Source organism: Mastigoproctus giganteus, chromosome 4 (assembly GCF_048544385.1).
Source record: "Mastigoproctus giganteus isolate SK-2022 chromosome 4, ASM4854438v1, whole genome shotgun sequence".
NCBI classification, from domain to species: domain Eukaryota; kingdom Metazoa; phylum Arthropoda; class Arachnida; order Uropygi; family Thelyphonidae; genus Mastigoproctus; species Mastigoproctus giganteus.
In genome coordinates, this window is record NC_143578.1 from 69908507 (window position 1) to 69925758 (window position 17252).

General features: G+C 38.5%; 1 protein-coding gene across 1 annotated transcript in view; it reads right to left on the reverse strand.

Annotated features, from left to right (window-relative positions):
• LOC150086821 (protein O-linked-mannose beta-1,2-N-acetylglucosaminyltransferase 1-like) overlaps positions 1–17252 on the reverse strand; it is a 392325-nt gene that overhangs the window by 133678 nt on the left and 241395 nt on the right. The window contains exon 20 of the mRNA XM_090371595.1: positions 3165–3296. Within this exon, the coding sequence (XP_090227721.1) occupies positions 3165–3296 (132 nt within the window). The remainder of the gene's footprint in view (positions 1–3164; positions 3297–17252) is intronic.

Here is a 17252-nt window from a genome sequence, read left to right on the forward strand (position 1 = left end):
CTTTTCTGGAGAACTTCAAGGAAGCAAGAAAAATTCTTCGCAGCCCTTTGGTCTGCTCGACAGGAACTGGTTGATTACGGCAAAAAGAAACTAATAAATAAGTTTGTCCTAACTTATGTTGTACCGGTGGTACTCTACGCATCGGAAATCTGGTCCTCGGCCCCTCCAACCTACCTGCGACAGTTCTTGGGGACTGAGTATTGGCTTCTGCGATCCCTCAATAGGACTTCAGGGCATCCCCTTACTATCTTTATGGGTATGTTACATTCGTTGCATGGAATGATCCCTGGGAAACAAATCAAAACAAATCAAACCACTGGCAACATCATTACCCTCTTCAAACTCATTTTGGGTAGACTGAATGCCCCTAACATAGATAGCCTTATCATCCTGCCCACGAAGAGCAGCAGAATAACTAACCTTTAATCAGACCTGCCCTCAACCAAATAAATTCGCTCAGCCATATGTTTTCAGTAAACACGACTGGACTTCTCAACGACCTGAATATCAACCCTAAGACGATTTTGCGTCAACAAAGCCTACACATCAAAAGTTTTAGCTGATACGTACGCAGTCCTGCAATTTTAGATCTTTCATATCACAATCGCTTCACATGGCTGTGTTGGAGGATGATATAAGCTCCTCCTGTTCCTGACAGCATATTCCCTCCATCTGCGCTCCTTCTCCTGTTCCTGACAGCCTGCAGCATCTTCTCGGCATCAACGCACTCTTCTTGGACAGACGCTGAACGTATTTAGAGTATTAGGTCGAACATGATCTGTCTTAACGTCTGTAATTAATTATTGACTTGATGTCTGTATATTTTATTTTACCCAATATTGAAATTGTATTAATTTTTATAATTCTGTTACCCTCCTAGCATTTGATTGCTGTCAAGGGGTGGATGTAACTTTTCTTTACCTGATTAAATAAATAATCGGGAAAGAAATTCTGAGGGTTATAAAGGTTAACTCTTGCTCCAGTAGTGCATGGTTAGCACGCGCGCCCGCCCGAAATTTTAAGGATGTTTTAAAATTGTTTTAAGGATGTTATCCTGCGAGGTTCAGTCGGAAAATCATTCAATGGCTAAAGATTCGTGTATTAATAATTGTTTATAACTGGAATTCAGTTTTGTTAATATTAATGCACAATCTGTTTGTGTTATTATTATGTGAATCTTGACTGAGTTCTGTAGCTGAATAATTAGCATGAAGGCTGGTTTGGTGATATAAGCTCTGCTATTTGCAGTTGTAGCGGATTCAAATTTGGCGGTAACACTACCAATGTCGTATGCATTAGGATTACCTACAGACACTCCAGTTTGCCTGCACAGGCCAGGCTTGTGCAGTCAAACCGGAGCGTGTGTATGTAGCGCAGGCCGCCTGAATGGCCGTCTGTCCCAGTCTGTGTGAATTCGGGCGACGACAGATATTGCCATGCACAGACCTGTATGTCTGTGCATAGATGTGGTTTTTCCAAATATGGCACACACAAAGAACCTTGTGAAGGCGCACTCAACGCAGTAAACAAATTCCCTACTTGATAAAATTGTCCTATAATTATTAGCTACACATGTTCTGATTGTAATTGGGCCTCTGACATCGGTAATTTCCAGATTCTAGGTCATGAGAGTGAGCAAACAGCAGGTTAGACAAAAAACCAAAGTGAACAAAACAAATAATTCATATTTATGCATCTTATATTCTCCTTCACTACTCTTAGGCTGTATGAAGAAATTCTTCTTCGCTACCCTTAAAGATAATATTACTCCATTTGAATTGTTACAATATATTTTTAAAAACGATTTTACAGATACTTTTCCAAATGTAGCAGTTGCACTAAGAATTTTTCTAACTTTACCAGTTTCAGCTGCCTCAGGTGAACGGAGTTTTTCATAATTAATCTTTTGATTAATTTTAATTATTTACGATCGACAATGTCTCAACGACTTTCTAATATGGCAAAATTTTAATAGAAAATGACCTTTTGGAAAAAATAAACAAATGAAATAAATTCGCATTTCTTAGAGCAAGGAAACATACATTTGTATAATTTTTCTTTTATTTTATTACTGTGATTTATAATTTAAAGTTTATTTCCAGGATTTCAGAATGATTTTGTTATTTTCGCTTGTTGTTTCATTATATCTCACATATATAATGTGAGATATTTTGTAATTCTTTTCTTTTTCAATAAATGAATGCTATTTTATTCACGCCTTATTTTATTTTTTAATCCAAATATTTTGGGGCGGAAAATTTGATTTTGCTTACTGGCGGCACATAGGATCGCGGCGGCCCTGACTATTAACAACCAATATAAAAGCCAAACACGGCTCGCTTAAATAGGATTCTTAATTCCATGCTCGTTGAAGAGGAGCACAGAATTAAGAATCATATCTCGGGCGACTTAACCCTGGAAGAGTGGCAGCGCACAGTCATGAATAGAGAAATCTAGAGACAAACATCTAGGGAAGACTATACAGGTGGTCAAGAACAGGTTTTCCGTATACTTTTTTTACAACAGCAAATAAATGGAGGTCTTCAGCTAGCAGATGTGCATGTATAAATATTACTTCATTTTATAAAATTAAATTAAATTTATAAAACATATTTCTGTAAAAATTTCCTTCTGACGCTGAATTGCTATTCTTCATCCTTGGTCATTAAATACGAACATCTATTGGCATACAAGAAAGTGACTTAGCTGTGCTCGTTTATTTAAAACTTTTAAGACAGTTATTAACGTTATAGGAAGAGAAGTTTCACATCTTTCTTTTTAATGGTTGGATATCCGATGGTGAGTTAAAATCCATTATCTGTTAAAAGACATTTCATTTCAAGAAGTTATTAATTCACAGACGCCTATAGTCAAAATCCAACTTCAGAGGTAGAAACACCGGTGAAAATTATCGATTTTTTATTCGAATAAAATAGTCATTATAATTACAACCGCTTCTTAAAACTTTAAATTCATTTAGAGCTGTACTCGGAATTACGTTTTATTTTTCGATCATAACACTGATAATAACAATTGTCATGCCGCACTGCTTCCTTGAATTTATTGGGGGAACAACTTACTTTTAAGTTATTATAAGTTAGAATCGAAAATGATGAACAAGATAAAATACCTCAATGCTGCTTAATATTGAAAACAAGGCTTACCTAAGTAATCCTTTGTGCAGTCCTCTAGCCGCAAGGTTGGGATGATAAAAAAGGCCAAAACAACGACACAGGAGCTTCAAAAGGGACTGGTCACTGCTGTCTTTCTGGAGGTAATAAACCACAAATACTTGCCTGAAAGAATATTCATTGTCAGTTGTTGCTAGAGTATACAATTACATAATAATAATATCATAGCAACAGATACACTTTGAAAAGAACACGCCATTTTTATGTGGTGTTAAAATAGGAGTACATTTTTTTGTATTTAAATTTATTTATATTGCAAAATACAGGTAAGTCTGGTAATAAGCCAATAAACATCACGTAGTAAGTAAATAATAGTAAACAAGTAAAATAACAGCAGGATATGCAAGCAGAAAAACTGTTAGACGGCAGTAGTTAGTGTATACAGAGTCCAGTCACAATATTATGACCACCCCCTCAATGCGGATATCACACACGCCTAGCGAATCATACAGCGCAAGTGTCAAGTTCACACAAACCGCAAGCATATAAGGCTTGATGTTCGGCATCCATGAACACAGTAACAGCCTCTGTCATGGGCAAAGCACGGGACCTATCAGACCTCATCGGATACCGGTCCGATAGGACCGGTATCCGATGAGGCATGATCGTCGACTATAGGGCCAGTGGTGCCAAAATTTCCGAAACAACGGACTTTGTGAAATGCTCACATGCTGCAGTGGTGAAAGCGTATCAAGACTGGACGAATGGACGACCCGACGTGCCAATTGTGGAGCCCCATGAGCCATCGATCCCAGATGTGAACGTCGGGTGAAACGGTTGGTCAGCAGTGATCAGCGCGCTACTGTTGCTCAACTAGCTGTCCAAATGAACCGTGGGGTCACGAAAAAGGTCTCCAACACGACAGTGCAGCGAATCCTATTGGGCTCCGGAGTAGACGCTTGGTGACAGTACCCATGCTGACCGCCGTTCATCGCAAACAAGGTCGTCTGTTTGCACAGCAATACCAACACTGGACCCCGGCCGAGTGGCCTTCTCCGATGAGTCATGGTTTCTGCTCCACCGAGTGGATGAACGGTGGCGTATTAGGCTTGAAACCTGCGGCTCCTAGAACGTTAGTTCAACTCCGCCTCGTATCTCTGTGAAGATCAGTATCACTACAAATGGGCCAGATATGTGTGTGACGTCAGTTTGTGTGTATTATGTGTGTGTTCTGTCCTGGCCACTTGGCTTCCCAGAAGCATCAGTCACCTGGACAGATGATTCTGGGTACTCGTCCACACGGGAAGGTGGGCCAGTCTCAGCTAAACACGTACTGTCTCAATATGAGACTCTGATCCACCTGATGTTGCCAAAAGGTGGGCCAGATTCCTCTAGGGGCCCACTCCGGAGGAGAGAGAGAAAAAAAAAATAATAAAAATAAATATATATATATATATATATATGTATATTTAGATTTTCCCGTGGTGCAAAAAAAAAAAAAAAAAGATGTCACTGTAAAACGCGAAACAAACAAAAAAAAAAGCGACAGCAACCCTGAAGAACGCAAAAAAAGTCACATGGTTGTTGTTTTTTTTTGTTTTTTTTATTATTTTTTTTTCTCTTCGCGTTCTACAATCAGTCACATGGTTGTTTTTTTTTTTTGATTGTAGAACGCGAAGAGAAAAAAAAATAAAAAATAAAAAAATAAATAAATAAAAAATATATAATAAATAAATGAATATACATAAAAAATAATAATAAATAAATAAAAATAATAAATAAAATAAATAAATAAATAAAAAATTTTAAAAAGGGGGGGGAAGAGAGAGAGAGAGATGGTGTTTTCCTTCCTGAACACAGGCTGCAGAAACAAGCTCCACAGCCCATATAGCAGGATGGGGGTGGGAAATACATAGTTGGTCTCAGTTCACTGCTGGGTCCTCGATGTTTGCCACCGGGGGCCTGTTAATCCTTCGTCTACGCTTAAAGACTTCAGTTGAGTAGGTTTGCAGTGCAGGGAGGTTGTTGGGGTTCTGTAGGAAGAGCTCTATATGCTCGCCAGAGATCTGTGTACAGCTGACAAGGTTGTGTCTCAGATCAGCATATGTAATGCACTCGAACAGTAGATGCCACCAGTTCTCTTTGGCTCCACAATGGCAGAGATTTGTTGGGTGGAGACCCAGATGGTGTAATTTTTCATTCATGGATCCGTGTCCGGTAATTAGGTATGATGTTTCTAGTGAAGGGGTGAACCAAGACTGTACAGATTTAGTAGCAGTGTAGGTTACATCAGGTAGGAATCGTTTTGTGACAATGCCCAGTGTTGAATTATGCCATCGAGTTTGCCAAATGTTGAAGAGCTCGTTGTAGCAACGCGTCATCTCAGCCTTGGGGTCAGCATCCAGATTAACCTCAATGTCGAGGATCCTTGTTGGGATATTTCTCGTAATTCGGAAGCACAACCCTCGGAAGATGACATGTAGATCGAGCGGAAGTGCTCCCGCAATGACCTGAATGGCAGGAGTGGAAACCGTTCTACACACTCGGCAGATTGCCATTAACATTGACCTCTGGATGGTTCCAAGCTTGTCTCGCATCTTTACAAGAGTTACCCGATGGAACCAGGCTCCGGCTGCATAGGTCACAATTGGTATAAATACCGCGTTGTAATACAACCGTAGGTACCTTTTGGAGAGTCCCCAATAATTCTTAGAGATGCGTATGATGCTTCCTGAGAATCTCTTAAAAAACTTTGTTTCTTAGATTAACAAGATGTGGGAGAAAGCTGAGTTTGCGGTCAATAATCACTCCAAGTACCTTGGTTTCGGTGACAATTGGCAGTTGAGCGTTACATATCTTTACCTGCGGTGGGCGCCTGAGATCCAGCCTATTCTTAAATAGCATCATTTTAGTTTTCGTTGGGTTGATATGCAACTTATTAAGTGCGGCCCAAGTTGAGAGATCTTCGAGAACCTGGTTTGCATTTTCTTCAATGGCTTTCCGTGAATGCCCCGACACCACACCTGTGAGATCATCAGCAAAGGCCACAATTTTTGCATTCCTGAAGGTGCGGGAGAGCCAGTCTTGGAGGACTATATTCCAAATGAGGGGTCCCAGGACTGACCCTTGGGGACAACCTTGATTTACTGATCTGGTGACTTGCTGGAATTTTGACTTGCGAATAACTGCTCGGTCGGAAAAATAATTCTGGATGAGGCTGTATAATTGCCGGGGGCAAGCGGCAGTTCGAAGGCGTGCCAAGGCACTAACTATCCCACCAGACGGTGTCGAATGCTCCCTCGAAGTCTATGAAGATGGCAATTCGAATTTTTCTTCAGAACTTTCAATATGTAAAACCAAATCGAAAAGAGCTTCTTCACACGACCCTCCACGGGTGAAGCCATACTGGCATGGTGAGACCAATTCTTGTATTTGTAGCATGGAGACAACCCTGAGAGCCATGAGTCGCTCAAGGACCTTACCAAGGTTAGCCAGCAGGGCAATAGGCCGGAAGCTGCGGGAGTGTGTTGGTGGTTTGTAAGGTTTCTTGATGAGGCGAATGAGGGCAAACTTCCATTCTTTTGGAAAGCATCCTTCTTCCAAGCATTTATTGAAGAGAAGGAGTAGATGGTGCGGCCGCAGTGTGTGAACGGGGATGATGAAGATGTATTCTATTAGGTCAAGGCCTGGACACTTTTTGGCATTAATGTTTTTAAGGACTGCTCCCAGTTCTTCTAGTGTGAATGGGTCGGCTTGCTCTTTTGCTATATAATTGCTGTTGGCAGCTCTAATTGCTGAATGTTCTGGGTGATCCTCAGAGATGTCATCAGGTGGAAACAGTTTGTCTAGAATAAGGTTGGCAGAATCCTGCCAACACTTAGTTTCCTGAGCGTCTACTGAAACAGTGTTGAATATTTCTGGGGAGAAGGTTTTCTTTCTCAAGATCTTATATGCCAGGCCCCATGGATTTGTACGGTTGGTTTCTTTTACGAACAGACATCCGGACACGATTGTTGGCAGAAGGCAGGCTGGTGGGGGGAGGGGCGTTATGGTTTGGGGAATGTTTTCATGGCATGGCATGGCTTGGATCCGCTGATACCTCTGGGGGGGGGGGCACCCTGAACGCAAATGGTTACCTATCGATCGTCGCCGATCAAATACACCAGTACATGTTGACCGTGTTCCCTGGGGCGATGGTATCTATCAGCAAGACAATGAACCATGTCGCCAGAATTGTCCGTGAGTGGTTTGAGGAGCATGACGAAGACTTCAAGCTATTCCCTTGACCGCCGAATTTCCCCGGATCTTAACCCAATTGAAAATGTATGGGACCACCTCGATCGACACATCAGACGGATGGATCCTCCACCAAGGAACCTACAGGCACTCCGGGGTGTACTGCAGTCTGCATGGTCACAGATACCCGTAGCAACCTTCAGCGAACTTATTGAGTCTCTCCCACGGCGGCTGGCTGCGGTGCATGCTGTAAAAAGGCGCATATTCTGGACACTAGGTAGGTGGTCATAATAATGTGACTGGACCCTACAAATCCACCCACAATAAGTGCAACTGGGATTATGACATAATAAACGTTGATTGAAAATTCACGGAAACCGCCAGAGCTATATATGATTTATATAAAGGAATGCTAGTATTTCAAATTTAAATATTACTCCTGTCCTAAAACATACACAATTGCCTAAACAAGAAACGTTGCTCCCACTTCAGTTTCATGTGCATACCTATATATCTTATGGCTGTGCTGCTAGATGTTGTGTGATAGTTTCAATATGGCAACAATTCAGCCGACAGCGTAGTGGTTTATGGTATATTAATACAATAAACAGTAATCAGTATGGCTTTTGCGAACAAAAATCATACTCAGTTCGCCTTTTGCGAAACAGGCGTACTGACTCCTGTCAAAAAATAAAACGCAATCCTCTTACAAAATCGACTAATTTGAACACACAGGGGGTAAAAAGCGATAAGAGTTCCTCCCGTCTAGAAGGCGGCGACATGGCATAACAGCGATCTTATCACTGTGTTGCGCGAAGGCTACTCGGAATGAGTTATTTTTAGACGGTTTGCAGGTTGCAGTTTCATTGCGACTGCAGGGGTAGTTGAGGAGTTGCAACGTTTATTAGTATGGTACGTATCGTAAGTTTTTTCCCCCGATGTAGTGTAATTTGGAACACGAAAGCATCCAAATCCACTATTATTTTGGATTAACTGAAGCAAATAATTGATAATTGCATTCGCGTCATTAATAACTATATTTTTCGCAGAGCTGCATCAAACATTTAAAAAGAATGATTGCATATCTACAGAATTCTTATAGAATGTACTGAAGGTGTACATATTCAGCCCATTCTGCAAGTTTTAATTAAATTTTGCTGTATCGCAAATTGCATTTAAATTGAATAATCCTGTTTAAGGAGTATAGAATTTCTAGTAAAGAGTTAAGTACTCGCGCATTAAAGTACAAAAAGTGAAACTTTCCAGTGCTATCAATTCCACTACTGAAAACTGGCCAGTTTCTCGAAGGAGCGTTTCAAGCAGACTCACTTGCAAAAAAGAAGCCAGCTAGCTGAGCTGCCTCATTCATTCCAAACAGTTAGGTACAACAAAACAATAAATTAAAATTTGAGTCCTCGGCATTAAATGAGTTCGTTCTTGCTTTGCGAAATTTAGCCACCATTACCTTTTGGCGGAGGATCACGATTAACAGTAACGATTATCAAAATATTTTTGAATATCTATAGGATTATGGGACCAAGAGCGCGCGCTAAAGAGAAAGGGATCTAAACCATCTGAAGTAGAATTCTGGAAGAGGGAAAAATACCAGATAAGGAAGATAACATTGGGTCCCCACAAACCAGCTCGAAACAGGCACTTTAAATGTAATAAATATTTTTTGGCAGTTCCGTCTGTGTGGAAGGTGCGAGTAATCAAATTGGATTTTCAAAAAATAATAATAACAATAATTCAGAATTCAATAAGGAACCTGCGTGGGTAGCACGTCATCGTCCTTCCCACACCGGGTGGAATATGCCCGTTTTCGAATCCCGTCAATTATGAGAGGAACTTTAAACGGCTTTTTTTTTCACTCCGTGGCTGAGTTAGTCAGTCTTAGACGTAGATAGCAAGGTTCCCGCCCCCCGGCAACTCGGTTTTTCCTCCAGAAAACAGGCAAATCGACTAGAGAACATACGCAATTCAAGAACATGATACACTTCGGCAGATGAATGAATATTCCGGGTGGCCCAGTGTGACTTTTTTTTTTTTTAAAGGAATAATTAATATGTGAGATTCTTAATTTAAATAGATTTTTTCACTATAATTAATTTAATTGACAATATACGATACTTACAGTATACATTTGGATCATACAATAAGCAGATGTTCAATTTAAATCGAATTTAAAAATATGCAATTATAATATTAGTGCAATTTTGTTTTTAAATTACAGAATTTGAAGGTAGTGCAGGTAGTTAGTGCTAGCTGTTTAAGCTAGCAATAATTATCAAATAAGAAATAAACCTGTTCATAAAACACCCACGCAGTTAATTTTTTTTTTTAATTCAACAGACTTTAAACAGGATGAAAATGCACAATTTTCATTTCCTACTTTTTTTTGTAGCAAACTTTTTTTAATAAAACTAAGGTTGTTGAAAGGTGAGCAAGTTGGGCACTTTCTTCAATAACGCGAGTTCGCGTAGGTTTTAAAAAAACTCGGTTTTCTACCGGCAGAAGATTTATCTAAGTATAATGTCTGCAACGAATTAATATCTCTTAATATATTATGCTTGTGGGAATATGTATATTCTCGTCGTCCTTCGATAGCAGGATAAATCCTAGAAGAACTAGACATTTAATTAAACGGCGAGAATACAAATTACCAGTCTGGCATTTGATGACATGGGATTTCCATGCGAAGTCACGATAAGCGTGAGTGGTCTATTAAAGAGATAAGAATTTGTAACCAACAGAAGAAAATAGTGAACACAAAAAAGCGACACTGAGGAAGGCAAGCACGTATCCCAAAAGTAACTCAGAACTGAATGAACTTTCAATTTTATGAAATTATCCGAAATGCTATTCTGCAGGTGGAAGAATACACATATCTTTGTGAATTTAAGAAACAAGGTATAAAGAAGTGTATTTTTTTACTCTAGAGAATAATCAGCCAACGCAAAAACAGATTTTTCTGTCATGAAGTTCGAGGAGTGGGGGGGGAGTACAATCAACTGTAGCTGATTAATTTGTACTAAATAAACATGAGGTGATCCTTGACCTCACATTTATTCAATAGTTTTATTTTCAGAATGAAGGGCTGCAATCTGCCTGTTATTGTTGCTGTTCTTGGGATTTTAGGCACATCAGCGACTTATAGCACAAATAAATGCCATCTTTCTCTCATGTTCATTTGGACTATTGTAAACGCTTTACTTATAAACACTGAAAGGGAAACATGGCTAAAAGTTTACCACTAATATCTAACAGGCAAATGATACTGCAAAAGTGGCAGAGACGTTGAAAATTAAGTTATCTCCTCTGAACTGCTGAACGATTTACTATTATATCATATTGATGTCTAGGTGTGCGGTAGGCTCCAAAGCAACTAAGGATATGAAGGCGATGGTATATTGTCTCTGTAAATTGCGTGTATTTCTATAGTCGATTTGGTCGCATTTTTTTTTTTTCCCCGAAAGAAAAAAAAAAAAAAAAAAACACGCAATCCTTGTCTGAGACCAATAACACTGCCAAGTTGTGAAAAAAATTCCATAATTTCCTCGGTACACCAGGGGTGGGGAAAGGTTGAATATAAATGATATGAGAATATGGACTGAAGTGTAAAGTGTGTTTGTTGTCTGACGACACCAGGGGTTCCCCCATCTCCGCGTTGTATTCTTTGTGAGTGACACAGAACTCTGTGGAGGCCAGAGATTTAAAAAGTGTGTGGGGAGTGGTCTATTATGTTCTGTTGTTTCTCTGACCATTTAGCCGTTGGACCCCTATTGGGACCCACCATTGAATGGTGTGGAACGAAGTGATATGAGAATATGGAATGAATGATGAACCGTAAAAAATGTGTACTTTTTTTTTTTGAAAGAAAGCAGCCAAACTGGCTAATGTGTATCATTTTACTTACATTGGTGGAAAACAGCTTTTTTTTTTATATTGCTTTTTTTTTTTTATTTCTTGCGTAAAGGCGGGCCAAACTATGGCAACTCCGCCATGTATATGTGAAGGTAAAACCGCTCACTGTAGCTGTAGGGGTGAAAGTGTCTTAGGTTCTGTTGTTTGTGTTAAATGATCAGCTTCTTCGCCCAGTGGGGCAAGAATATGCATCCCGGTCCAAATGGTTTTCGTTCCTGCCCCATGGAGTCAGACAGTCTACTTATTATCATTCTAAGCGTTTTTAGTATTGATAGTATAATCTCAGCCTGTCTCCCACGCGGAAGTGTCATAAAAAAAAAAAAAAAAAAAAAAAAAAAAAAGGAAGAAAAAAAGTTAGGTGCATGATAAAGTACACAATTGAGACAGTAATAGCCATATAGCGCAAGGAAGCCACAGGCTTTTGCTGCACTGTCCGAAGGAGAAAGAGGGAAAAAAAAAATATTTGCTTTCCCCCCCCCACATTGATAATAACTATCCGGTTTACCTTTGAATTTATCTGCCAGCCTCAAATACCCGCGAAATCATTGATTACTGTTCCAGCAATCAATGACTCGGTGGCTAAAATAAAACTTACTACGATCTAGCCTAAATCTGTTCCCCTCTAATTTGAATTTAAGTCCTGAGTTCCAGACTTTTCTATGACAGCGAAAATTCCGCCTTCATTCATTTCACTAAGCCTTATAAACCTCAACCAGGTCACCACTGAGGCGCCTATTTACTAAGCTCTTTTTGCCCCACATAATCGGAGTCTTTCCTCGTATGATCTCCCCATGCGAGTTGCCAGTCTTTGGACTCTTTCAAGAAGCTTAATGTCTCTTTTTAGATGAGGTTTTCACACTTGAATACAGTATTCCAAATGTGGTCTTACAATTGCCTATACCGTGGGACTAGTTATTTGGCAGCAAAATGTCCTTACATTTTGCTGCATTAAAACACGTTTGCCATTCTCTGACCATTCTTGCAGCCTGTTCAAGTCATCCTGAATGAGCGCTGCTTGGTACCGATCATTAACAATTCTACCATTCTTTACATTGTCTGCAAATTTTGACATCAACTTTCTATCCCATCGTCAATGTCGTTTATGAAAATAAGATACAACAGTGGCCCAAGAACCGATCCTTGGGGACTCCACTCCTGACTTTACACCAATCTGAAGGATATCCATTAACCACAACCCTTTGATCTCTGCCCTGCAGCCACCCAGCAATCACAACATGTTTCAGCTTATATAATAATATCTCATGAGAGACCGAGTAAAATGCCTTGCTAAAACCCAAATAAACTATGTCGAAATTTTTCCCTACAAGCTCATGAGTTACTGTGTCAAAATAATTACTAAGTTAGTTAAACACGATTTTCCCTTAACAAAACCTGTTCCGTGTATTCAGAACACCATATCTATCTAAATGTCTCTGGATTGCACTCTTAATCATACCTCTAAGATTTTTTTCTACCACTGAAATCAGACTAACCGGTATGTAGTTACGAACTTCGCTCTTAGAGTGATGTATACAATGTACCCTTCACAGCAGCAATGCCAGGGGTTTTTACACTGGCTGGTGGACAATGGCCTTGGCGAACGAGACCCACATCAAGATTCGGGTTCATCCCCCAGAGCCAACAAGAGAATAAGTTTCAGGAATTATTTACAATATATTCGAAATTATTATGCAGTACTGCCCATGTTAATGTGCAGTTTTCCTGGTTCAGATTAGGCTATTAAGGATCTGTCTCCGATATTTTCGATTCTTCACAAATTTGTATAAATCGTCGTCAATTTCTTGGGCTGAGTGAGCAGTCCAAGAAATTGATTGAGTATTTATATATTAGGTGATACCTTGTCGTTTCCATAAAACTGCCACACAAATGTAGGGCACATAGATTTCTATCTGATTTGGATTTGTATAATTAGTGGTGAAACTATTTCCTTATCTTACAACTTACAGTACAGCCAAAATGAAGGTCATGCTTTATCTCCAGTTTTGCGCATTGCTGTTGAGATATCCAAAGAATTTATTACAGATTTTATCGAAGTACTCAGAGAAAAGTTCTGTTTACGGAAAATTAAATAGGGTGAAAATACAAATAAAAATTTAAGGAACAAGGCGCATGCTTTTATTCTTGTTATTCTAGTTTATTATAGAATGAAATTCTTTTATTCTTGTTTATTCTAGCAAAATCCTGTAAATACTGGTTTCACTAGTGACGTAGTTAGCCGATTTCAGGAAACAAGGATTTTTCTCCGAAATATCAGGTTTTCCTTCCTAGAATACAAGCAATTTTCAGACGATATACAATGGCTCATAGCGGTTAGTTGCCTCGGAGCTGATATTAAACAACTCAGTCTTCTGTCTATATAAATTATATATAAAAACATGATAGCTGTATCAGGAATGAATTAGAGGTTGTTCTTGCCACATTTAGTTCAATTCCTTCGAAGTAACAAAATAATAACAACCAAATTAGTAGGAACTGACAGTTAACTCGAAATCTGTAGGAACAACACAAGCGGAAGAAAATAATGACTTATTTTAATGTTTTACTCGTAGATACTTACAGTACTAAGTACATTCCTTTCGCATATTAGTATAAACATCAGTAGCTGGTGAACATTTTAGACAAATATTTATTTATTTAGTGGATTTCACTTTTCGTGACACGAATTCCAAAAATTACTGACCCAGAGACTTGACTGACATAACAGACATGTTCGTATTATCGTGAAAATGCGTAGGTTCGGAAGTAATCCCCAATTCGAAGAACATTCCTTGTTTTCGCAAGGTAAATCTACACACAAAGATTTCTATTATTAGTGACTGTATGCCAACATAAAACCTCTTGTACACCAACAACTAAAGGGAAAAAAAATATATATATAGGATATTAGTGGAGACTGGATCCTGAAAAGACAGCTATTGGAAAAGCTCACCTGCTCTAACAAAGCAATACCACAGTCTGCCAGACAACAGACCACTTGACAATAATAATATCTGGAGGCCCTCATGCTACTGACCACTTACACAAAACCAGCTTACGGTACATACTGCTCGAATGATACTCGAATGGGTGGCTGCAGTGCACGAGATCGCCATTAAAGAAATGTAATGTGAAACCATAAGGGGGGATTCATCAGATGATAACGTGTTTTTCACTTCCACTAGTAGCAGTATGACAAGTTAATAAGAACTGTAATGTATATAAGCATATACAAGGGCGTTTCAATTAAAAGCCACAGGGATCATTTCGCTTATTTTTGGATGTAGACCATTTGTCATCTGGACTTTTTTTTTATTGTATTTGTGCCAAACGTTTTGAATTTGATGTTATATATGGACTCATTTAGATTTTCTGATTTCTAAATTTAATTTTTGCCTAAGCAACTTTTTTCTTCTTTCTTAAAGGGAAAAATTTCTCCTCAATTTAGTATGAAAATGTCATCGGTGTACTTTTGAAATGAATGTAGACTTTTTTCCCCAAATAAAATCAAAGTCGGTTTGAATGTGATCTTCGCTCTTCAGTACGCGGGTTGGCTATGTAAAGCAGCAGGCAGTAAGAGGGCAGTTGTGTGTGGCATCTCCTCAACGCTGCAACTGTTGAACTCTCCCCCCCCCACCCTTCTTCAAATAAAACTGGTTTATGTTCGTTTCGGAAGTACTGTATATCAATAAAGTTTTCAACTAAACCGAGTATGGGGAACAATTTTCCCACTGGAAAAAAAATGCAGCTCATTAGGAAAAATTTAAATCTGGATATAGTGAAATCCGAATAATATTCGTTCCAATTTTAACACATCACACTCAAAAATTTCGGCTTAAATACGATATCTGTCACAGAAAAAGTGACAAATATCCTAAACCTAAAAATAAGCGACATAAATCCCGTTTATTGAAATGACATATGTATACATAGATCTATAAATACAGTAATCGCTGTAGCCGAATCGTCAAGCACTAGGGTCATTTAGTACATGTTAGTACAGTATTAGCAGTCGTAAATGATGCAAGAAAGCGAGATTATCAAGCATGTAAAAAAAAAAAAAAATTCCAATTTCACCTATCCATCCCCTCCCATAGTTTGTCTAGTTCTTCCCTGAATTTACTCCCACTTCCACAACAACGGATGGAAGCTTGTTCCAGCAATCAACTACACGTTGGCAGAAAGAAAACTTCCGCACTTCTATTCTATAACCATAATTTGAATTTATGTCCTTAAATTTATCCATAATTTGAATTTATGTTCCCTCATGTGCATTGTCTGAGGAAGAATACCATCAGCACTGAGTCGGTTCAAGCCATTCAAAATGTGTTCAAGTTGACCGTGGTTCAAGCTCGAGTGAAATGAAAAATATGAGTAATTTTTTTTTTTTTGTAACTCTGTCTGCGAATTCCTTCGACCCTATTTTGGCTGCCCCGAGTAGAAGACAACGCATCAAGAGAAAGCAAGTCCTTTACAACGTTCACTGAATGACCATCACAGAGACCTATCCATTTCATATATGGGCCTATCTATTACTCTGTTTATTCACGTGTCTATATTAACTACCCAAGAGCTTCCACAGGATGCAACATTAAAATGTGGGGGAAACTTTTATAAAATTTCAAAATTTGACGGACACTAGGGTAAACTGAAAATCCTGCGTACAGATAAATACTTCGTATACATCAAATTACTCATTTCAAACTCGGACTCACTCTCAGGTTTCACAAATTAGTTTGTGATACCTGTTTTGTAATGAAAATTATTAATACTTAATGGCCTTGAGAAAAAGTAATAGTCATGTAATGGTCTGACAGATCCTTAACAATTTTATGAACTTTTACATTGTATAAAGGTAGAGGATAGTACACAGCACTATACCAAGTTTATATAAATCATCTTAGGAATATATTTTTATAATATTTTGATAAAAATATATAAGTGCAAGGTTATTATTAAAAAAATGCTTGAAAAACTTCCACATAAAATTTACTTTATAATCACAAGAAATCCACACTATCTGGCTAACACTATCAGGAGTGTTCGCATATATGTATAGCGCCTATTATCTTCTCCACTTGCTTGCTTCCTCCTGTCCATTGGCAGGTAATAACTTAGCTCCCAGTGGATGGATTTGCAGAAAAATGTTCTCGGTTCGAGCATATGAAATGGTTGCTTTTTTTGATGAGCTCATTTTGATTGTTATCTGTTTATTACCTATATCATGAATAACAACTATTTGCTTATATTAATCACAGCAGAAAGGTGAAATGCATGTTACTTTCAACTGATATTAATATGGAGGAAGAATATAAAGTGCATTACAAAATGTTGACTGCTAAGATCTGATGTACGTGTTGCTATTTTTTTTATTTTATTAAAAATCCAGGAGAAAATAAGTACAGCAGACTCTCGATTTACCGGGATTGGATTAATCGGGACACTTCAAGATTCAAAATTAAAAAAAAAAAAAAAAAAAATCAATAACTAGAATAGGTATAAAACAGATATTTTGCAAGTCGTAAATAAGCGACAAGCGGCATTATAAGTTGTCACGGGAGATTAGTGTACCTATTATCTTGCAATCCCTACTATCTTCACACCGCCCCTCAAAAAAAAAAAAAAAAAAAAAAGGGGGGGGGGGGAGAGAGACCAAATGTTTAGTTTGTTTTAGTGCGTCGCGCCGATTGTTGCGTTCCGTTGCACCGCAAAAAGACAAATTCTGTTTCGTTATTTATGTCAGGAATATCGGATTTTTTTTTGTTTAGAAATCGCGAAAATGATGGGTAAACACAAAGCAGTTGCGTTTTCAGTTAAACAAAAACTTGAAATTATTCAAACGTTTGAAAACGGTGCATCCGTTAAACCTCTAAAGAACCATTATAATGTTAGTGACCAAACCATATACGACATCGTAAAAAATATAGGAAAGCTATAGACTTAAAAATCGACATCGCAAAAAAT